The 23,580-nt window shown below is 41.1% G+C and overlaps 1 protein-coding gene across 8 annotated transcripts in view; it reads right to left on the bottom strand.

Annotated features, from left to right (window-relative positions):
- The window catches only part of ELAVL4 (ELAV like RNA binding protein 4), a 92,153-nt gene that overhangs the window by 14,371 nt on the left and 54,202 nt on the right, over positions 1-23,580 (bottom strand). For all 8 annotated transcript variants that reach the window (XM_083447887.1, XM_083447884.1, XM_083447888.1 and 5 more), the window contains exon 3: positions 9,536-9,639. In XM_083447887.1, the coding sequence (XP_083304013.1) occupies positions 9,536-9,639 (104 nt within the window). The remainder of the gene's footprint in view (positions 1-9,535; positions 9,640-23,580) is intronic.

Below are 23,580 nucleotides of genomic sequence, written 5' to 3'. Positions count from 1 at the left end.
TCCCAAGCAACGGCTATCAGTTACACCCTTTGTATATTTATTCTGTATCTGTTAACTCTGAACTTCCACGGAGCGTAAGTACTAAATATGTTGGAGCTTAGTAAGTGTCTTGCTGTGGTACCCATGGAGGCAGCACAGGAAAAAACCGAATTCATGTGCAGACAGTACTTTCCAGAATGCTTTGTTTACCTTTCATAACAAGCTGCACAGGGGGATTATGTAATTGTAAGTGAAATAGGAGCATCAATAACTATTAAGTCAAGATGTTCTAGGGGATACAGATAATGCTTCAGGATATACCTAAACCAGGAAGTTCAATGAAAAGGAAAAGAAATAGATCACTCCATTTGTCACCATTTGCTCTTGGGTTTCATCAACTGCTTGAGGTGAAATACGCTGCAGGAGTTGGGCCATTTGATCACGTCACCTTTATCCTAATGTAATGTTTATTACCATGTTTATTATTAATATTTAAGTTGTGCCAGTCAGTAGCACAAATAGGTAATTTAATATGGAGGTGACTAAGTAGCTTCTGAGGGTGCACATTAAGGAGTGTAGGTAAGATGCAAGTGAGAGAGAAAGATTAGACTTGATGAAAAAGCAACAAGAAAGGAAGAAGGGAATGTGAAGCATTATGTACCTAAATGAATGGATGCACAACAGTTCAGGAAGGGTTCTACAGGGGAACAGAGAGGAACCTAAAGAGATCTGCTCATGTTATGCATATTTTCGGGATTAAAGAACCCTAAAATCCAGGTGCTTGTTTTCATGCCTGAAACACAAAACTGGATGTGGCATTTATATAACACACCATGAATATTCCTTCTTGTACAGCATCTTTTTGGTAACACCGTTAACTCTTCCAAATGGAGAAATGTTATTGTTGGGGAAGCAAAGAATTCCCCACTTACCAGAGAGCTACTTTTGAGAAAAGTGAAGAAAAATGTGCTCTTGGCAATTTAAAAAAAAATGTGTGAATCCAAATATATGTGAGAAGCAAGATAATAATCAACTCACTCCTTTCCTAAGGAGAAAAAAAGACCAAACTGGATCCTATTAGGAACATCATTATCAGAATTATTTATTGCTAGGGGCTGTGTCCCTGCTTGCTTCGTTCGTCACCTCCCCCCCAAGACCTCACCAACCCCCTCCACTAACCCCTTTAGGTCCACAAAGAAGGTCCTCAGATGATGAACACAGGGTCTGGGTAGGTTCATGCGTGAGGAGCTGGTCCTTAAGGTACTGGAATCTTGACCAGCACTTTGAACTGAGTCTGGAACTTAATTAGCAGCCAACTGTGCCAGAATTAGTATGGTATCACGAGATCACCTAGTCTGCCCTCTGAATCCTGCACTATGTGCCGTTTCTGAACTGTATTCAAACGCAGCCCGAAGTATAACACACTGCAGTAATCTAAAGCAAGAAGTTAGTACAGTGTTTATAATAGAAGTTAGGCTACCCCTGTCAAGACAGCGTCATAACTGTGCCACCAGTGAAAGCTGATGGAAGGTACTCTGTGCCACTGAGGTCACTTGTGTCTCCACAGACACCTGCTGTGTCCCTAAGCACCCCTAAACTGTATTCTTGCTCCTTTAGGAGAAGTTCAACTCTATCCAGAACAGGTAATGAAAAACAGATTTGTGTCTCTTCTGAATATTGATGGCATCACAGTCCAAATCCCTGGATGAGCCCAGTCAGTGGTTTCATGTAGATGCTAAACAGCCTGGAGGGACAAATCTGGTCCGTGTGGCATCCCACACTGGAGAATCCATGGGGCCAAGCAGCATCTCCCAACACCTCTCTCTGGAGATGGGCATCTAAGTAGGTTAGGAACTATTTTAAAGTGGAACCACCCACTCCCAAATTGGACAGCCACTCTAAAAGAATACCAGGGTCAATCAACACTCTCCCCATTTCTCATCCATCCCTAACCCAACAAATACAGAGCGACCAAGGCAGTATCTGTGTCAAAACAAGGCCTAAACCCCAGTTGAAATGGATCTAGAAAACCAGACTGGATCCAAGAGAACCTGATTCTGGTTAGCAACCACCCGCTTAAGGACTTTGCCCAGTAACATAAAATGATTAGCTTCATATTGTTATTTTCAAATTAATTTGCTATTCTAATTCAACATCAAATGGATTAGAATAACTGCTTGGCTGAAGTTATTCAGTTGGTCTGCCATCTGGTAATTCAGTCCTAGGGCTTAGAACATGGTAAGGAGGAGGCAAGAATTACATGAAGCCCTAAAGCAGGTGTGTCTGAGCTGAATTTATTTTAAGCTAGATATAAAAATATGATCCAGGATACTAGCATTATAATTATTCAGACATCGCAACTGTTTCTAGGTTAAGAGATCACACTATTTTGGGGAGGGGCAGTTAACACTAATTCACATGGACCTCACACTGAGCCAGTGTAGAGTAGTGTATTAAATGCTGGTTTTGGCCCAGATCACTCTCAGGCTAACCTACTTCAGAGTGTGAAGATGAAATGGGGAAACCCCATGTATGCTGCACTGAGATCCTCAAAGGAAGGATAGCATGATAGTACTAGGATTGTTTTCATGTAAGAATCACTTACCACGAAACATGCCAAAACAGCTTTATTGGCTGAGGCAGCCGGTGTACAGCTTCCGGGTCATGTGGCCAGCATGACTGAGCCACTTCTGGTGAACCAGAGCAGCACACGGAAACGCCGTTTACATTCCCGCCGGAGCGGTACCCATTTATCTACTTGCACTTTGATGTGCTTTCAAACTGCTAGGTTGGCAGGAGAAAAACAAACATACATCAACTATAAAAAGATATATAAAACAATTTCCAGATCAATGCAGATAAAGACTAGGTAAAAACCTTCACTTGAAAGGCTTGTGATAAGAGGAATGTCTTTATTAGGCACCCAAACCACACTAAAAGTATGATTCCTATATCATACCTCCTGATGAGAAGACATGCGCAGGGTATAGTGTTCAATTGGGTGAGTTAATCTGTGGGTGAGTTAATCTTTTAGATACCCTAGCCTTAAAATCTTCCAGTGTTCGAAACTCCTACTGTTCTAGGCACATTTTGCGACAGGGAATTTCATTAGCGCGAGCAGTTTCTGAGCTCTGGGCGCAGTACTGCAACTAAGATATCAGATTAAAACTGCAGAGTGGAAGGAAAGGAGGACCTTTTGCGGCCTCCCCACTTCTAGCTACTCTCTGAAGACTGGAAAAGAGACCCTCTTAAGAATTTAAGGGGGGTGGGCAGGAGAAGGACTAGACCATGTGAAAAATGAACACAATATTTTAGCTGCAGTTCATTCATTTTCAGCTTTGCATTCTTGTTATTAAAAAAGTGTGCCTAGACAATCTGTTGTTGCACCCATAACCTCGGTTTAAGGTGCCATTTAGCTCCTAGCTTTCACATCTCTGTTTCTAACACTGAAATCTCCTAATGATAGCTCCCAATGACTTTATACACGCTAAATGACACCGGGGGGGGGGGGAGGATGGTACCGTACAGCACCCCACTGCCAGGGGGCTGAAAAACCACCACTCTATTCTCTGAAACTGACCTCAAAGAAAGGATCAGAACCACTGTAAAATAGTAATAATTTATTATTTATATGCCGCCTATCTGACTGGGTTTCCCCAGCCACTCTGGGCAGCTTCCAACAAATTAAAACACAAGACAACATCAAATATTAAAAACACTGCTCATCTCATCAGTTCCAGACCACATCATGTTCAATGGTATCACTCAAGAATGACAGGGTCACACACCCCTTGTCCTCCTGATAAAAGTCCTATGTTAGGGTGCTCACTGTTGATTCTGTCCCCAAACCAAGCCTGATTCTTGACTGGAATATGTCAATAACTCATATCACTCAATAATACTTGTTACTGTCCTGTCATAGTCTCCTCAATCACCTTTCCTCAAGAATTGGTATTTGTGACTGGGCAGTGATTGTTACAAACGAGGGGGTCCAATGTAGGTTTTTCCAGGAGTGGTTGAATCAAAGCACCTTTCAAAACTGCCAGGACCATTCCATCCTGCAATGATGTGTTGACCACACCCAGGTCAACCTCGCTTGGCATGCTTTCATAAGCCAAGAGGGAACAAGGGCTGAGGAAGCAAATGGTTGGGTGCAGCGTTCGAAGCATCTTGCACACATCTTTAGGTGACATCAGCTGAAACCCATCCATGTCACAGCAGCCACAGCACTGGATGCCTCACTGGAGGCTGAAATAAATGCGGTGTGAAGATTGTGACAGAAGTGACAAATGTGATCGTTATATAGATCTCTGAGTACAAGGTGGACGGCAACTTTGGGCATGCTGTTATCTTTCAGTGCATGGTTGGCATCTGACAGTTAAACTGTGAGACCTGACTTTGCAATCAGCTCCTCGTGTGCACAATGGACATCTATCACGGCAGCAAAACAGACAGGTGCCCGCGGTGTCTCACATTGTGGACTCAGCCCCCCCCCCCCAAGCTGCAACTTCCTCTCTGACAAAACTGTATTTAAGAAAATTTGAATTCATGCATTTCTTCCCTGGCCTGAACTCCCCAAGCCACTGCTTTTATACTGGTCAAAAATTCTGTCTGTGTTCAAACAAAAGGTTTATAACTTCTCCACTTGTTACGCCTCCAAAGATGAAGACCAAAAATTTAAATGTTGCCCAATGGCCAATGTTTGAAATTTGATGGGCATAACAGGGTGACCAACACCATGACACACACTATAAGATGTCAAAATAATTTCTGTAACAAGGCTATTTGAAATTTGTGTTGTCTCATGGGAATGTTCTCATATATGGTGATCACTACTCCATTAAAAGTGTGATTATTTGCTAACATCTTTTTTCTTAAATGCTTGTCATTGCAAGAGCTAGGGCTGCAGATAGATGCTCTGGTCATCTACAGTGGTCTCTGACATCATGTCAAAGATGACACATGAGAGAGTTTAAAAACCTAATTATACCGGACACTAGCAATGTATTTCCTTTTAATGACAACCATTTATGTGACAAATTTTAACTACTTGCCCTCATGCAATTACTTGGCCTGTTGTTGAAGTGGAAGGAACAAAATCACTCACTTAGGTCACCCAAAAGCAGTCACTTAAAAAAAAAAAAAAGCAACAATACTGTTGACAGGCCAATGACATTAACTAATGCTAAAAATGTCAGGAATATTTATATGACTAAGCATCATAGCAACTATTACTGATTGTAAAAGCAACTGTGGTCCTGACAAGCAAAACTTACACAGTAACTTATTTTGGCAATACCATGGGAATAAAATTCGCAAGTGGGTTAAAGCACCACAGCCAACAGAACGCTTCCCATTGGTTATTGTAAGGCTGCAATCCACAGCCCTTATCATCAACTAAACTTTGCCATTAACTTCAGTGGGATGTGAATCACACCCCTAAATCTGCAATTTTCTACTTCCACATGCTGAGACAAGTATGGTAGAACAGCTATGGTATTCAAACAGCAAAATAATAAAATTTATTTCCCTGTCCTCTCCCTTTAATAATAGGAAATGTTTGAGAAAGAGGATTCCCTCCTTCCCCGACACTTTCTACCAATTACTTCTCCCTACAGAAGTTTCTAGGGCTACAGTACGTCTCAAGAATTCGATTTTGTTTCGCCCCTGCTCCCAAGCTTTGTACTTCCCATGTATTTTCTCACTTGACTGTTTGTGAACATCATTTCAAGTTTGATCTCTCTGCTCTCACATCCCGCTTCCTCGATCTCCCACCTGCTCTCCCTAGTTTCGACATTCAGGTTTCAACATTGGCCTTGCTATGGACCTCGGCTGGTTGCCGTTGAAGGGCCTGGTAGGAATTTTTCCACTTGGCAAATTGGCATGGGCCATTTGGGTTTTGCCTACCTCGTAGCAATTGTCACAGCTTTGTAAGGTTTGGCAGTTAGGCATTGGTTAGTCTTATGATAGGGGAGGGGAAGTGTAGCCATCACCTGCCCCTCTAAGCTTAAGGGTATTCCGTTAAAGGAATCCGGGGTTGTGGATCTCATCCAAAGCCTGGGGCAGGGCTAGGGACATGCTACGACCCCGTTGGGAACCCAGGAGGAGATCGAGTTGGTTTGCATCGACAGGACTCCCCCTACCAGTGGCTGACCCTTACAGGACTTCCTGCATGACGGGTAGGAGTCAAAATATAGCCGGGTCAATTCTAATGCCTAAGCCAATACCGCTCACATTCTGTAACCAATAAAGCTGTGGCCTAAATTTGCCCAATAACCATTAACCGAATATCCGTGTCCTTGTGTCTTATTCATCAACGAGGGGGTAGTTTCGGGTCTCGACATGCAACATCTCGTCTCCTTCAAATGGCTTCTTGAAACCCAGGTTTTCCATTAAGCCTTCAGTGCAATATCCTACTGTAATTAAGACTAAGGGTGTGCCACTGAAATGTAGACCCACTCCTTCCTTCTCTCTCTCTCTTCTCTGCAGCTTGACCAGCATCAGATTTCACACTGTAAACTCCTTGGAGTAGAAACCTATCCTCTTATACTTCAAAGTGTTATGCACATTGTCAGTGCAATAAAAAATAAATAAAGATTCTAGATTCTTTGATGCCATTTGCGTTGTTTCATCTTCTAGCCAACCAACTTTGTAATTCAGTACCAGAAGTATGATAAAATGTAAACTTTATTAAAACTAAATAAACTGTCACGAAAATAGTGGCAGTTGTGTAATTACACTTTTTATCATGGTCATTGATGGACAGAAGGAGCCAACTTAAAACTAGACAATATTGTTCAACGGCTGTATTTCTTCAGGAAGTATTTTCATTCATTCATAATTTTAAATGAAGCATAAAATTATGAGGACACTGTAAACTTACAGCACTGAAATGCCTCTGAATACCAGTTGCTAGGAACCAGAGGTGGGCAGAGGGCTCTTGTGCTCAGATGCTGCTTGTGGGCTCCCCACAGGCATCTGGTTGGCTGCTGAGAGAACAGGATGCTGGTTTACAAAGGCCACTGGCCTGATCCAGCAATATGTTCTTATGTACTAGGATTACAACAAGATGACTAACTGTTATCTCATCATCTAGAACAATTTACATACAGATGTTTTATCCCGGTTCTGTAATTCTACATGCAGATCACTAACTACCCTTGTTTTGAGAGCAACTTTAGTTAATCAAACTCCACCATAGTTTAATCAAGCATTCTACCAATCAGAAGGAATTAAGCAAGCTCTATGTCCTTATTTCACACATCTATGGTGTTTTAAGTACTGGTAATTGTGGTGGCTCCCCCCCCCCCCCCGTTTTTTTAGTTATATGGTAACAAATATAATTCTTTAACATGATCTATATATAATTGTATCACTTCAAACTGCAGTTAGGTGATCCTGCTGTCCCATATTTTTTTTAAAAAAACCCCTGCTCACAGAGTGTTAGTTTTTGGGGGAATTCTAGCATTCTTCACGATATATTCCCCCCGCCCCCCATGTGCAGAGAGAGTTTAGGCTTTCTTTCATGTGAAGAAATGCAAAAACAAATCCCTGTCTATTTATTGTTTTCCATATTCAGTGCATATGTGTGGGAGGCACTTTAGTGTAGGAAACAAGAAGGTTTAAAACAAAGAAGCAGTAACATTTCTAGGCCATAATAATAAAATAAGTAATTGTTAAATTATTAAATTTCAAGGTGAAGGTGTCCCATTTAACGCCAAGGAGAACAGCCTGTCATTTTACAAAGCAGATACTAAGAAGAAAAGAAAACCTTCAATGCTATAGGAAAAATTACGGATGAACATAATCCTCTCTGGTGTGTTTACACAGATCAGAACATATCACAATCGAAAAATAAACAAGGACACAGAACGAGTTATACATAAACAAATGAGTTGAAATGGCTGAACATTCTCTTTTACTTTCACACCCTAACCAGCAAAACAAACCTTTAGGGAAGAGATAGGATGTTTTTAAAAAACTTATTTAGTGCTTCTTACATATTATTTTATACCTTTGCACAGCACAGTTCTATTGGGTTTTTCCTTTATTATTTCTTCGCTAACCACCTTGATGTACCCTGGACCAAAATCATAGCCATAGTCTTTAAAAAACAATAACTATCCAAATTTAATATGGTAGACATATTCGAATTAAAAGAAGTTTGTCCTTTTGATCAAGACCACCCCTACCCCTCAAAATACACATTTTACTTTGAAGAGTAAAAAAAAAAGAGATAAACACTATCAAAATATAATGGTTTTTTAGTCATTAACTGGTTAAGTATGAAAACCTATTTAAATGCGTGCATCTAAAAGTGGATACTAGAGTCCTAGTCAATAAATTCTGCTGTTCTAAGATCCTGCTTATTATGGTTTCTCCCCACCCTGAATTTGAGTCTATAGCACTATGATAATAACATGAGAAAGCAACTTATAAAACAGCAAAGATGACCAAGCTTTCAAGCAGAATAATAATACAGAAAGTGAACACAGCACTAAAAATCTCTACCTTGAGGGTAAATTTAATGCAAGTTGGACTATTTAAGACACATACAATCTATTTTTCCTTTCTTTCTTAAAAAAGTGGAGGACCCCCCCTCTTTTTTTTTTGCTTATGGGCTTTCAGGTGAAGTCAGCAATTTCTTCCTTTAATTTGGAAGGAGACAAGGAAGCTGCTGACTCAGTACTACACTGTAATGATAAGAATATTTTTGTTTTGTTTCCTCATATTAACTCACTGAAGCAAAATGTGTAGTAATTGCAGGGAATCCTATAGTAAGCATTTTCTTAGTGTAAAAGATATCAAATTTGATACCATGTTAAGTGGATTTAGAAGGAGTATGCTAAAAATAGAATATATATTAAATTACTACAACGTACATGTAGCTATATTATGAAAGAATTTGCATGGAGTTTTTCTCTCTGAAATCAGGAAGACGTTACAGCCCAGTACTATAGTTCCCCCCATAAAGAACTACAGTACCAAAAATGCTAACAGAATGCAGACAAATGCTTTAAGATCACTTGATCTTGAGTTTCCTTCAGAATGTTCTGCTTTCTGGAAAACAAACTTAATGCTAAAAACTGGTACCTGATCACCATTTACTCTAGGATAACTACAGGTGCATCTTGACAAGAGCATCAGTCGTATGCCCAGTTATCTCATGTCAAGATAATGATAGCTGAAATAAGCAACCAAACCCCATGTAGTAGCTATTTCGTAAAAAGCCTATCCCCCCCCCCTAATTTTCTGCTATGATTTTTGTGGATGACTCTCTAAACGTTGTGCTTTTGACATGCTGACTTGAAATCCTGTAATAGTCATTTAAAGATTTTCTGCTTGTTTTTTTCTTTTCTTTTTATAAACAAAAACAATAGGCAGTTTGAAAAGAAGAAGAAAGTGCCATCTGCTATACACCTTTCCTTTGTTCCAAAGTAAGAGCTAGTTGCACCCTTTGGGCTGTGAAGAATGCAACATTGATGAGATAGCCAGACACTGTCTTAACTACACTCTTCCTCCTGAATTTAGCAAAATACTCTTTGTATTCTCTTACCTTTATGGTTTTGGTCTGGAGTCTGAGTCCATTTAAAGTGTTAATGGCTTTCTCTGCATCCTTTGGATCAATATAGTTAACAAATCCATACCCTAAACTCTGCCCTGTTGAAACATAAGAAACAAAAAAAAAGGGCTCAGTATTCTTTGCAGCACACGTGTACGATTTCCAAATGGGGGAATGAAATCCTTTTTCTCTGATAAACTTTTTCACCTAACACTTCCATTCCAATCCAGAAAGCATACCCACACAGCCAACACAGCTTTCAGGAGGACTGCTTAGAAATATTTTTATCCTGAGAGTCTGTCATTAACAGGTGCTGATTCTTCTAGATTCCATAGTGCCCTTAAAACTAGGAAAACTAAACGGATATATTAAGAATTTACTAGTGGCCACACTTACTGAAGCTTTTCCCTACAGGAATCACATTAAGAGAATAAAAGACAAGAGAGAGGTAGCAGCAGGATTACATGCAGAATTTATAAACGATTTGTGTTATTTTAATCAACAGACAGAATTAAAAAAATAAAAATTAGTTGTACAAGCAACTCAACTGCAATTTAAAGTGAAATAAATGAAATGCTTAAACTAAAACACATATCAGTAGCTAACCAAATTCTTACAAATAATAAACCTTTCTTTAGAAACCCTGCATTTATTTTACCTGATTTGGTTGAAAATAGTATTTATTTACAATATTTATATACTGCCTTTCAGCAGGGAAGGGCTCTTATTAATAAGAAGCTTAAAGAAACAGAAAGATTATCTAAAAATCAGGATGAATTCTAAAAATGAACAAACATGTAAAAGCCAATAAATTAGCATCTATGTTACTGCCTTATCTGTGACAGCACATACACCATCAGAAATGACATAATATCACATGGTAGGATAGATGATTACTTTGTGCTCTTTGCACTGTGCTCATGTGGTGATGCTAGGAAGAACAAAACAGTAAATCTGCTTCTGCATTCGGATGGCAGGAGCCCATTTTAGCAGCCAAAATTTCAACAGCTTCTGTTTTATTGTCGTGTTTCGTGTTTACGTTTCGCAGATCAACTTTATCCAGTACAAACAGCTTAGCTTTTTAACATGGTGCTAACTACATACCATAGGGCTTCACACAGGTCAGGGATGATCTTGGCCTTGCAACGCAGTAAGAACATTTGACCAAGGAAAACTTTTGTCACTCCCCCTATAATCTATCAGAACCCACCCCTCGTTAATTCAAAGGTAATGAGTATAATTACAGTAAAAATGACAACCAACGCCAATCAACACCATGCACATGCAGCTTACAGGTTTGCCCAAGTTCATATTCAGTTCTTCTGCCTCAATATATTCAGCTTTTCATTGTTTTACATATGCTATGTCCCCCCACAGGAGGCACACACCATCCAATTAAAGCGTACCCCCCCCTGTTCAAAAAATATATCATAGGAACTGCAGCTTAATCCTCATAGCTCCCATAACAAACTACGGTTCCCAAGGTTCTTGGGAGCAGTGGTGGCAAAGCTTTTAAATGTAGGGTGTGTACACAGACTAAATGCCCCTTTATCTCTATATAGCATCTTCCCCATTTGATTTGATTCAACAGCTTTTAATACACACAACTGATTTCAATGTACATGGAGAAACTGGCTGACTAAATGATAAGCGGAGGCAGCTTTCCTACATCTAGTGGGAGATCTCCATCTTTTTCCATTATGAGGCAAGAGAATGAGAGACTGAAATTCAGAAGGAGATGCCATGTTTTCTGCCTGTCTTAACACTCTGAATTTACAAAATGCCTGACTACCCACTGGGGACTAGATGCGGACAAGGCAGTGAAAACTGCACCTAGGCAAGATGAAAGGACGAGTTTTCAGGTTCAAACTGAATTCGGACAGGGAACTTTAAAGCAAGGTAAGTGTGAAACAGCCCTGAGTTACAACCAAGGAAACCTGGATCAAATCTCACTAGGTGGCTAAACGGCTCTCTCTCCCCCCACCTTACTTCCTGCAATATGGAGTTAATACGAACCTACCTTGCAAGACTGTTTTAAAGGCTGCAACAAGATAATTTACGTGATTGACTCCCTGCTAGGATTTCTAGCCACCGTCATGGGATGCATCACTGTCTCTTAGCAACCTCACTTCTCTTCCTCATTCAGGGGAATTACGCTAAGGTACGAGGCAATGATACGTGACGGGTCTCATCATGCACCACAGATTCCCAGCTGATAACCACAATCAAGGTGTGAAGAACTTGAAGTACAAATTCAGAGGAAAGTAATCATGGTTAGAAAGTCCTGTCAATGGGAATGTCAGCAGCCAAAGCACTCTACATGCACTGGGATGAAATTCAGTGATCTACTTCCTTTGCTACTGCCGTCTCGGCGCAAGCAAAGAGGAACAGAAGTGCTGGTTCAACTTCCAATCAACTGCAACATTTCTGCTGCAGCGGAAGGCAAATGACATTTCCCCTATGGTGACAGCTACTTAACTAATCTTTTAATTAAACTACGAAGTGAAGAATTTGTCACCTGCCTCCTTTAGAACATCTGTAGCATTCAGTAAAGGGTGAAGAAATAGTTTTCACACTTCTACGCACTCATGCCATAGTTTCCAGTGTAATGCTGTGTAGCAGAGAAGGGAAGATGGAAACATGGCAATTTTGCTGCCCATGAATCGGAAATGGTCAAACAAGCAGTGCACAACAGCTCAGTCCTCTATTAGTGTTCTCTATCACCAAACTTCAAACTTATTTTTAAGCATGCTCTCTTGTAAACTCCCAGGAAGAGAGAATGGACATGGGGAAGAGAAGTATTGATTGTCCAAGCAAACAGAAATAATGAGTGCCTGCCATTTGGTTTCTGATCTCCCGCAGCTTAATGAACTCGCATGGAAATCAAACAGTAGTATTCATGTTTAAAATGGGCTTGAAAAGGCCTGGCTTTTGTTTTTCTTTTAAAATAAAGGAGTATTTTTTTTGTTTGCAAAGGTACAATTAAAATTATTTAAAAATCGCCTGCCCTTCAATATTAATCCAATGGGTGTGTGTGTGTGGAGTAGGCAGCTTCAAAATATCTTGGACCAGCACTGGTCCCAATGAAATGTGCAAAAATTCCCAACCGGTGCTACAATGTAAACTCTCAAGAGGAAAGAATAAGAAGACTAATAGAAATAGCAAGAAAGGTCTTCTCAATATCTTGTGGTTTCTGCAGTTGAAACAATTTGGACAGTGCAATATTGAAGGAGTGTAAATACAAAAAAATGGCTGCTTTCAGGAATAAAGTACATGTTAAGGTGAAGCCCACATTTCTTTTTTAAAGCAAAATCAGCTTAGACAAGCTGTGTAATAGGGAAAGGAAGCTTGCTTAATTCTTTCCCCTCTGGCTATTCTGTTTAAAACCACTTTTTTCCTGGTGCTTTTCACCTACAAGAGGGGTGGGCAACCTGTGACCACCCAGATGTTGTTGGCCTACAACTTCCATCACCCCCAGCAGCCTACATCTATATTCTCTCTCTCTCTCAGTCATATGAACAAAAAGATCAATTTGAGGAGGGTGATTTTGAGCTGAATTATCAATAATTAAGTAGGCCTATATCTTCCCTGCCTTGCAGCCCGATTCCTGAAAGTATCTTGTTTTAAAAAGACATCTAAAACTGCCAATGAAGTAGAGGCAGCAAGCATTTCGCACAAGGGTTCTGTTCCTGACCCCTGTGCGCATGGGCAGAGTGCGCATAAGCCCACAATGCTTTGGGGGCTCTTCTGGGTCGGCAGCAAGGAGCATGTGCACGATCAGACACATGTTAGATGGTCTCTGCCTGTAATATGTAATTTGAGCCTCAGTCCAACTTGGTCCACTTGGTTGCCATCTTAGATGACTAGTAATTTTTCTTTGGTGGTGAGTGAGCAAGAAAGCCAAAGTGGGAGCAAGTATCCAGTCCCTTCTCCAGCTACTTCCAGCATTTTTATGCTGGGTGTGGAGGAAAGTACTTTGACCCCTCCATGCCTAATGCAGAAACTGAAAGGCCCCCAAAGGGAGGATGAAACAATTGGGGCCTTCTGTGGGTGGAATTCAATGTTGCACTGTAAAAATAATTCAGCTTGCAGATGGAATGATTCCCCCTCTCCTCCCTGCCCCCTAGCTGCTCTGGGGGTTCCCCTGACCTCCCCAGAGCCATTTCTGCAGGGGTGGTGGAAAGCCCTGTTGCACAAGAAGAGCTCCTTGCATGGGGCTTCCGCTGATAGGGCTCATTAGGTGAATCCTGCCCTGCGTTTCGAGAATGGAAAGATCCATGCTTTCTACCCAGCCTAGAAACCAAGCAGGTTGCTGGTGAAGCTATGAATCGTTCCATCCTTCTGCTGGCAGCCCTTTAATGCTTCTATACTGAAGACAGAAGAGGTGAAGCTCTTTCCTGTGTGATAAGAACAGAAAGCAAGAGGAAAAGAATGCTCCTTCACTCCTCTGCCGGCTTGCTGTTTTCCTACGAAACCCAGAGGACTTACTGCGGACTGGGTGTGCAGGAAAGTTTCGCTTCCTGCATATCCAGCACATAAATGCCAACTTAGGTTGATGGCAAAGGGATTGAGTGGTTTTGTGCCACCACTTGCCACATGATTGGTTTCTATGCTGGATGTACATCTAGCACAGGTGCACAGTGGGTGAAGGGGTACAGTAATCTATGCAGAGTTTTTTATGCTGAATGTGCGAGAGCTGAAGCCCTCTCCCGTAGAAATAAAATGGCATGGATCACTTCACCTCTCATCTGCTTCAAGGCTGGATGTGCAGGAAGCAAAGCCTCTTTCTGCACGGTCAGCACAGAAACCAAGTGGGCTGTCAAAAGAGGCACAGAGTGCTCATTTCTAGCTTATAAAATGTTTTATTCATCCACTATTTACTCATAAGAGGGACTGGCAAAGGAGGAACAGAGTGATCTGTCCATCCTCCTCTGCCCTGTTATATAAAAAGCAGATGAGTAAAACATTTTGCTGGCTAGTAAACCTTAACAGAGGTTATTTTCCAAGGCTACCTTAGCTTCATACGACATGTCACAGGATTGACTGCCTTTAAGTATTACCAATTGTAAGGATGACCAGACACAGCCGTGTTTGGATCAGAAGTAAACAACTCGATTAAAAAGAGACCATATACTGAAACTTAAGTACATTAAGAAGAGCCTGCTAGATCAGGAAAGTGGCCCATCTGATGAAGCATCCTGTTCACACAGTGGCCAGCCAAGACCCCTATGAGAAGCCTGCAAACTCCCCTGTGAGGAAAGGTTACAGCAATTGAGGCTTCAAGCCAAGAGAAAAGGCAACCAAGAGGCAACACAATAACTTTGGTTGTTCTTTTCTGAACCTTTTCCAACTCTACAATATCCTTTTTGAGGTGAAAGAACCAGAAGTGTGCACAGTATTCCAAGTGTGGCCGTACCATAGATTTCCATAATGGCATTATGACATTGGCAGTTTTATTTTCAATTCCTTTCCTAATGATCCCTTAGCATGGAATTTGCCTTTTTCACAGTCGCCAAATATTGGGTTGGCATCTCCTGCTCCAGAGGGTAGGACCCAAACCAGTGTATCCAAGTTACAAGAAGGGAGAATCAGACGAAACATCAAGAAGACGGCAAGAGCTGTTCAACAGTGGAACAGATTCCCTACGTAGGAAGGCGGTGGTGCACTCTCCTTCATTGGAGGTTTATTAGCAGAGGTTGAATGGCCATCTGCCATGGATGCTTTAGTAGAGATTTCTGCACTGCATTGGACTACAATTCTAGGCACTCATTTCTAATCAATAGTGCTAGTTCAGACCCCAGGAAGGTACATTTAAAATTAATACATTTTTGTCCTGACGTACATCACTTTATGGTTGTTTAGACTGAATTGAATTCTCAATTTCACCACCCATTCATTCAGCTTAGAAAAATCTTCTTGGGGCTCTTAGCAATCCCTTTTTGTTATAACCAACCTAACCATGTAGCCTCAACAGAAAACCTGGTTACCTCATTGCTCACCTCCTTCTCTAAATCATTTTAAAAGCCCAGGTCCCAATTCTTTCCCCCTGTGACTGACTCCACTTTTTACACCCCTCCATTTGGAGAACTCTCCATACAGTCCTATTCCAAAAGAGGGCCTCTCCTCTTAGTCTATGACTGTTAAACTTAGTCATGGGTCTATGGTGATGTTGAAAGCTTTTTGAAGGTCCAAGTACACTATGTCAACTGGATCGTATGTACAACTATGACAGCATTAGTTTAAGAGGTAATATTGTTTGGGACAGTCCAAGGGTGCAAATAGATAAGAATGTAGGAGTCCCCAGTTTTTCAAAAGTAAACACAGCTGGGGGAAATTAGATTGAAGCTTCCCTCCATCACTCCCCCATCTAAACTGCCCCTTACAAAGGTATTTGCTGCAAATAAGAAAACACATTTTTTTTGCAAGTAGCACCGCACATTTTCCAGTTTGATAACAGCTGCGTGGGGAAATTAGCCACTCCTCCCACACAAAAATGACCCCTCACACAGCAGTTCAACTATCACACAAAAAGAGATAGGCCCCTTTAAAGTCATTTGGCTACTACAATTTACCGTATTTTTCGGTAGGGCGCACCTAGTTTTTTGGGGGGGAAATAAAGGGGAAAAAATTATTCCCCCCCCCCCCCAGGCGCGGGGCTGGGGCGGGGGAAGCCGGAGCTTCCCCTGACCCCATCCCCCAGAACAGGCAGCTGCGACTTCGCGCAGCCCTCCCATGGCTTTTGGAGAGCTTCCTGAAGAGCGAGAGGGATCGGCGCGCACCGACCCCTCTCGCTCTCCAGGCTTCATAGAGAGCCTGCATTCGCCCCATAGGATGCACACACATTTCCCCTTCATTTTTGGAGGGGAAAAAGTGCATCCTATAGGGCGAAAAATACAGTAAGTGAATGTTAAATATTTTCCTTGCCTAATTCCTTCTCCTCTCCTCTATTTCCCCTGTGGGGAGACTAAGTTCCTCAGGGTGTATTGGTGTGTTATAATATGTTGTACACTGCCCTGTGACTGCATGGTGGAAGGCAATATAGAAATAGCCAAACAAGCAAACAGCTGATGTGGAAGAATCCAACCATAATAGCTGATGTGGAATGAATTGAGTTAGCTTCACTAGGAGCTCAATTTATATTCTTCACATAAAATTAAAACAGTATGGAGCTTGCTTCATTGAAAAGGACCTCTCTGTTGTTATCACTGAAGTGTTTCCATAACAGATAAAGTAACTACAGAATTTCAGCAAAATATTGCCATCCTTATGTTGCAGAACACTGTATCCTGCTAATTTTGATAAATGGAGTGGGGATCTTGAAATACATGACAGCATGAAGTTTGCACAGTATTCCCCTGAAGTGGGAAGCACCCTACCTTAAGCAAGGCAGGCTGACAGCTACAGGAAGTCAGCAAGCACCAGTGAGTATGACTAATAACTGATGATTCCCTATAAGAATCAGGAAAATAATCTTAGGACAAAAATTGTAGTAAACTGTAAGTAAGATGGAAAAATATATTTAAGCTTTAAATGCAAGGAAATGTACTCCGTAAAGTTGCTTTTTGGCTGCCGAAAAACATTTCCTTCAGTAAATGAGAAAGGTCAGTAACAAATCTATAACAAATGCACCAACATTATCTCGCAAGTATAATGCCATTTACAGTTTCTGGTCCTGTGCTCTTCTCTCAAATCTGTTTTCCAGCCACAGCCCTAAACTGCTTTTGTAATATTCAAAAAACCAATAATGGATTGTGCTACCAAACTTGGCAGGTCTAGTGATGAAAGCAAATTGGTTTATATGGATATGTCATATCACTGAAATGCTGGAGTACTGGAGTGTTAATTGTGCTAGCAGGTGTAAAAACTGCCATTAAATACTTAAGCCAAGGCTTGGAAATATCACTGGGTATTTGAAGATGATTTAGGTTTTGACTAGGAACAATTCTGCAGGACTGGTTACTAAGCCGTGATTTAAAAGGACATCCTAATCCAGTGGTTCTCAAAGGGTGTGGCAGCATAAATGGCAAGTATGGCGGGAAGATTCAAGGACAAAGAAACATTTAAACATTTTAGTGTAGTGTAGTGTAGTGTAGTGTAGTGTAGTGTAGTGTAGTATAGTATAGTATAGTATAGTATAGTATAGTATAGTATAGTATATTTTTAAAATTATTATTTACAGGATATAATATTATCAAAACAAAGTGCAAGATAATCACATGATACTGCAAGTTCACACCTCTCATTGGGTTTGTATACATACCTAAGGTACATATGTAAGAGGTTCATTTATAATTATATTTTGGGAATGATTCATGTTATTATGTAGCTGCATTGTTTTATACTTTCTGGATGTCCCATGATCGTAATATAAAGTAGTCGTGCTCTACATTATAAATCAAACACTGCTAGTTGTTCTTTCTTTTTGTTTTTCCAATGTGGAACGAGCAAATTTCTATTCTTAAAAGTGTGGCCCAGAGAAAAAAGTTTGAGAACCACTGTCCTAGGCAATATAGGAGAATGTATCAAAACAGCTTTCCTGATACAATAAAAGAATGTCCTTTAGTTAAAGTATATTTTGTGAGATCTACGGATGAAGGGTGGTATACAAATTTAGCTAATAATAATAATAATAAAAATCAGCTTATGTAGATATCTGGGCATTAAGTGGTAAATTAATAAATAATAATTAGTTGCGTGGAGACGACAAGTGGCCAACTTCTGACAACAAGAGTCTCAAGTTAACACACTGCACTCCATGTAACACTATGCAGACACTGGAAGAAAATGTAAAAAATATGTTTGGGGCAAAGGTCTGTTTTGCAAAAACAGGATTGCTTCTGACCAATATAATAAAAGAACAGCATTGTAAGAGAAAGAAAACTTTGAAAACAGAACGGGCCAGAGGACTCTAAGGGTAGCATTCAATGTTGGTTTAAAGTAAGCTGAACCCACTTATTTCAATGGGTCTGCTCTGAATTAGCTCTTACAGCGGGGCAGAGTCATCTATAAATAAGGAAAACAATGTTGGAAATTCTGAATACAACTATATAAATTATATATTTTGCTCCGTTTGTTAAAAACATTTAGAATGTACCATAATGCATCCCCTAGAAAAACATCCCGTATCTTCGTCTGTAACAAAGTAACAGCTAGCAAAACAGTTGCCTCCCTACACATCCAACTTCTTTCATGAAACCAGTGAGCTAGACAGACCTATCCTTGCCAGATGTTATTACTCCTAATTGCTTCTCCTTGATACTAAGAAACTAGACTGCAATTCTATACACATTTACTACGGAACATGTTCCACTGAAATTAGATCATACTGTTGAGTAAACATGCACAGGACTGTGTTGCATATCTGCATCTAGGAATGCAGGAATTCTCTTTGAGAATCCACCATGGCACTCCTACAATATTGCAGTATTATGCAGAGAAAACAAGTGGGACAGGCTTGATATGTCAACTAATTGTAATAATGAACTGATGCTTCTAAACATCATGCAGGAATTCAACTGTTCATTTTCTTCTATAGAATAGAAGAAAATACAATGAGAAGAATCTTGCAAACAATTCACGGTTGGAAGACATAGCAAAACATCTCAGGACCGCATCTCCCCATATGAACTGACCCAGACCCTGCGCTAATCATCTGAGGCACGTCTTCAGATGCCCCCTCCACGAGAGGTCAGGAGGGTGGCAACACAACAGCAGGCCTTTTCTGTGGTGGCTCCCTGCTTGTAGGCTGCTCACCCCAGGGAGGCTCGCCTGGCGCCTTGTTTACATATATTTAGGCGTCAGGCAAAAACATTCCTTTTCTCCCAGGCCTTTGGCTATTTAAACAACCTATGGTTTTTGAAACTGTGGGGAGGGTATGTTATGTATATGTTATGTAAAATACTATGTTATGTATTTTTATGTTGTAATAATAATAATAATAATAATAATAATAATAATAATAATAATAATAATTTATTTGTACCCTGCCCATCTGGCTGGGTTTCCCTAGCAACTCTGGGCGGCTTCCAACAAAGACTAAAAATACATTAAAATGTCACACATTAAAAACTTCCCTGAACAGGACTGCCTTCAGATGTCTTCTAAATGTCAGGTAGTTGTTTATCTCTTTGATATCTGATGGGAGGGCATTCCACAGGGTGGGCGCCACTAGCAAGAAGGCCCTCTGCCTGGTTCCCTGTAGCTTTGCTTCTCGCAGTGAGGGAACCACCAGAAGGCCCTCAGCGCTGGACCTCAGCGTCCAGGAAGAATGATGGGGGTGGATACGCTCCTTTAGGTATACTGGACTGAGGCTGTTTAGGGCTTTAAAGGTCAACACCAACACTTTGAATTGGGCTTGGAAACATACTGGGAGCCAACGTAGGTCTTTCAAGACCAGTGTTATGTGGTCTCGGCAGCTGCCCCCAGTCACCAGTCTAGCTGATGCATTCTGGATTAGTTGTAATCCGCCCTGTGATCCTTGGATGAATGGAGGTAAAGAAATTTAATACACAAATAAATTACATAAATTGCCCACTCAAATGTTGATATTCGGGCTACAAGAAATAGATCAGCAAATACCAAATACATTGGATTATGCACCTATTGAAAACACACTCATTCATCTATCTTACACACATATACAGGCAACTCCTAACTTGTGCAGGAGTTCTGTTCCTGGCCCTATGCACATCAACAGAACATACATAAGCCCGCCCTGGTCATCTTCCGGGTCAAAAATGACCTGTGTGCCAGTGGTTATGTGTCAACTGAACGCACGCAAAATGGTCGCCACCTGGACTCATGTTTATACTGAACCATAAAATCAGGACAGTAAGACTGCAATCCTAACCTCCCATACCTGGGAGCAAGCCCAAATGTAAGTCTCAGAAGTGAACTTGCTTCTGAGTAGACATGGTTAGGATTGCTGCAACTGATGATTTTGTAATGGGCCATCAGCCCCTTCATAAACGTTGTCCTTAAGATGCCACAAACTCTTGTTTTTGCTGCAAAATAGTAAGAGGGCTACCCCTCTGGAAATGCATCAACTTTGAAAGGGGATACAGTGGATGATGAAATAAAAGAAAAAGTTGCACAAAATAAACCAATTGCAGGGGAACAGAAAATGCCAGGTGAAAGTGCAAAATGTCGGAATGGATTGAGGACTATTCACACATCCTTAATACGTACACACACATGCGAGAGGATACAGAATTATTTTTGGGAATGTACTAAAAGCCTTAGCAGCCTACGTGTATTTGAATTCTGCCAATACTAATGGGGAACAATTGCAATTATTCTGCACTATAACTGGATATAGATGGCGTAAGGATTCAAGTGGCATTTCTAATGGGAACTCTCCTCTTTGGGTTGCTTCTGCCAGCTACTTAAATCCTCTATAAACATCTAATCCATTTTGTGCATCGTTTGCTGAACAAACAAAATGCAACCATTTATAAAATATAGGCAACTTGCAGGAGAGAAATTAGAAGGCAAGCTCCCTCTTCATCAAATGCTATACGAATGGTTAAATAGATTTGGAACATGTAAATCAAAAGCACTGTTTATGTAGACATCATGAATTGAAAGGTAAAAGCTGAACGTGTCTTTGTGCCCTATCTACTTCTACAACTTAAATGGACACAGTCGCCAAATTGGAAAAAGTAACTGGGGTGGGTTGGAAGCAATGCAAACTCTACAGATACCTAAAAATAAATGATAAGAGAAATCACATCTATTAATAATACACCATCTTAAAAGAAATAAAACTGCTATTTAGATGTCATTAAAAATTATTAAACTGCAGAACTTTAAGCAGTGCATGTTTTGGAAAACAGTGTTTATGTTTGTAGGAAGGGCAAGATGCATTTGCAGAAATTAATAGAAAAAAAATGAGGGCAACAGCAAAAGACACATTTATTTTGAAACATGAACAAAACCAAGTGCAAACACCTGGCTTTCTTGAAGTCCATAGAGCTAGGTGTAATCTTACCCTCTGGTGCTTAGATTTTAAGAAAAGTGTTTGCAATTTGGTCGTTTGACAAAATCAAAACCATTTCACAAAATACAAACAAACTACCTTGTACACAAGCATTTATGCCCCACCCAAGCAATCCACCACTGAGATTTCTTCTCATCCCCAATACTAAGAGACATGCAACCATGTACATATCCTTAGGTGGAATATGCAATGTGGGCATTGCATGTGGGGTCCCCCTCTCCACTGCTTAGGAAATGGAAACGTACTTAAAAAGCTAAGCTTCCACAGATGTTGTTCAAGAGAAAAAGGTGTCTTCCCTTCCAAACAAGTGATCAGACAGATTTCAGCCTTTTAAAAGGGCTCATTGTGAGCTGCACTGGGACTGAAGAGGGGTCATTTTGAACAATGTTTCAAGACAGCCTTCTTAAGGGCAAAATCCTACTTCTTCTTTTAAAAATTAAAAAAATGGTGCAAGCTCAAGAAGCTAGTTTAATTCAGAAGCACCCATTAGGATGTATTCAGTAGAGGCAGCCCCCCGTTTACGCACATTCAGTATATACATGACAGTGAATACATGTATTGCGCCGAACCCAGAAATGCCATAAAAATGTCACTAAAAGGGTAGAATGAAGGAGGGGGACATTACGGGGTGTTTGCAGGCTTTTTCAATGGGATACAGTGGTACCTCAGGTTACAGATGCTTCAGGTTACAGACTCCGCTAACCCAGAAATATTACCTCGGGTTAAGAACTTTGCTTCAGGATGAGAACAGAAATCGTGCTCTGACGGCGCAGCAGCAGCAGGAAGCCCCATTAGCTAAAGTGGTGCCTCAGGTTAAGAACAGTTTCAGTTTATGAACGGACTTCCAGAACGAATTAAGTTCTTAACCCGAGGTACCACTGTACAAGTATATGCGATTTCACTGATGGGCATGGTGCCTTGGGATGTAATACCTGTGTAAACAGGGGGCTGCCTGTACTTCAATTCAGCTACTCAAGACATCAATTAAAGGCAAACCTAGGTAATATATATTAAACTCACAAAACATTACCCTTGGATAGATCTCCAAAGGGCAAATCCCCATCCCTACTTCCCCCCTGCCAGAATCCACCCTTCTTAAACTCAAGCCTAGTTAGTACCTCAAATAACTATCGATGTATTTCAAGATACTTGTTTTATAGCATACATTATTTGAAAACCTTCACAAAGCCTAAAGCCAAAAAGAGCAGCAAAATAATTTTAAAAGAAGTAGCTTCTGAAATTTATTTTTTTATGTCCAGGAAGACTCTTGTCAGGTTCACACATTCACAGGAAGCTGTATCTACAAATTCAAATTTGTCAAGGATCTCATACTTGGGGCACTTTGAAAAACCTTTAAAGCTGTGCTGGTTGGTGGGGTGGGGGGAAGAATCAGCTGAGGAAACCAATTCACAGAGCTAAGTAAAAAGGACACTGTCAGAGCTGGCTCCTGGTCCCAGCTCACAGAGGACCAACGCTAGCCGGTAGTAATGTATCAAAGTCTTTATTGAAGTATAGTTTCCATTTCCAAGCCTCAGCGCCCCAGCTCTACGTCTAGGGTCTAGACCGGCGAAGCTCCATCTGAATCTCCGCCCCCTGTACACCAGTTTAAGACTCTAATCTTACTCCACCTCTTCCTTCTCTCCTTTCTCCTCTGGGTCCTGCTACCCCCCGGGGTCTCCTCCTTCCTGGACTCTTCCGACGCAGACGTTGACCCCCCTGACTCCTCCCGCTCTCTTCGGCGGGCTTTAGGACCTGGCTCCCTACCCGGGCTGCCCACTGTGCTGCCCTCCTGTATATTTGAACTTGGCGCGCGCGCGCGCGTTTAACCTTCCTCTTGACCGTTTCCTCGCTCCCTGACGGAGGCGTGGTCAATACTGCCTCCTGTTCTCCCGCTGGTAGCGCGCCGCCTGATCCCGATGCCTGGGACTCCTCCCCCCTACTGCACTCTGGTGTGGACGCTGGTCCGGATTTCCAACTGCTGCTCTCTGAGTCTCCTCTGGCCCCTTCTTCCTGAAGTGCCCCCCTGGGCACTCCCCTTGCC

The sequence above is a fragment of the Podarcis tiliguerta genome (assembly GCF_965153285.1).
Source record: "Podarcis tiliguerta genome assembly, chromosome: 6".
Classification (NCBI taxonomy): domain Eukaryota; kingdom Metazoa; phylum Chordata; class Lepidosauria; order Squamata; family Lacertidae; genus Podarcis; species Podarcis tiliguerta.
The sequence above is the reverse complement of the archived record's forward strand: the minus strand, read 5'-3'. Positions and strand labels throughout refer to the sequence as shown.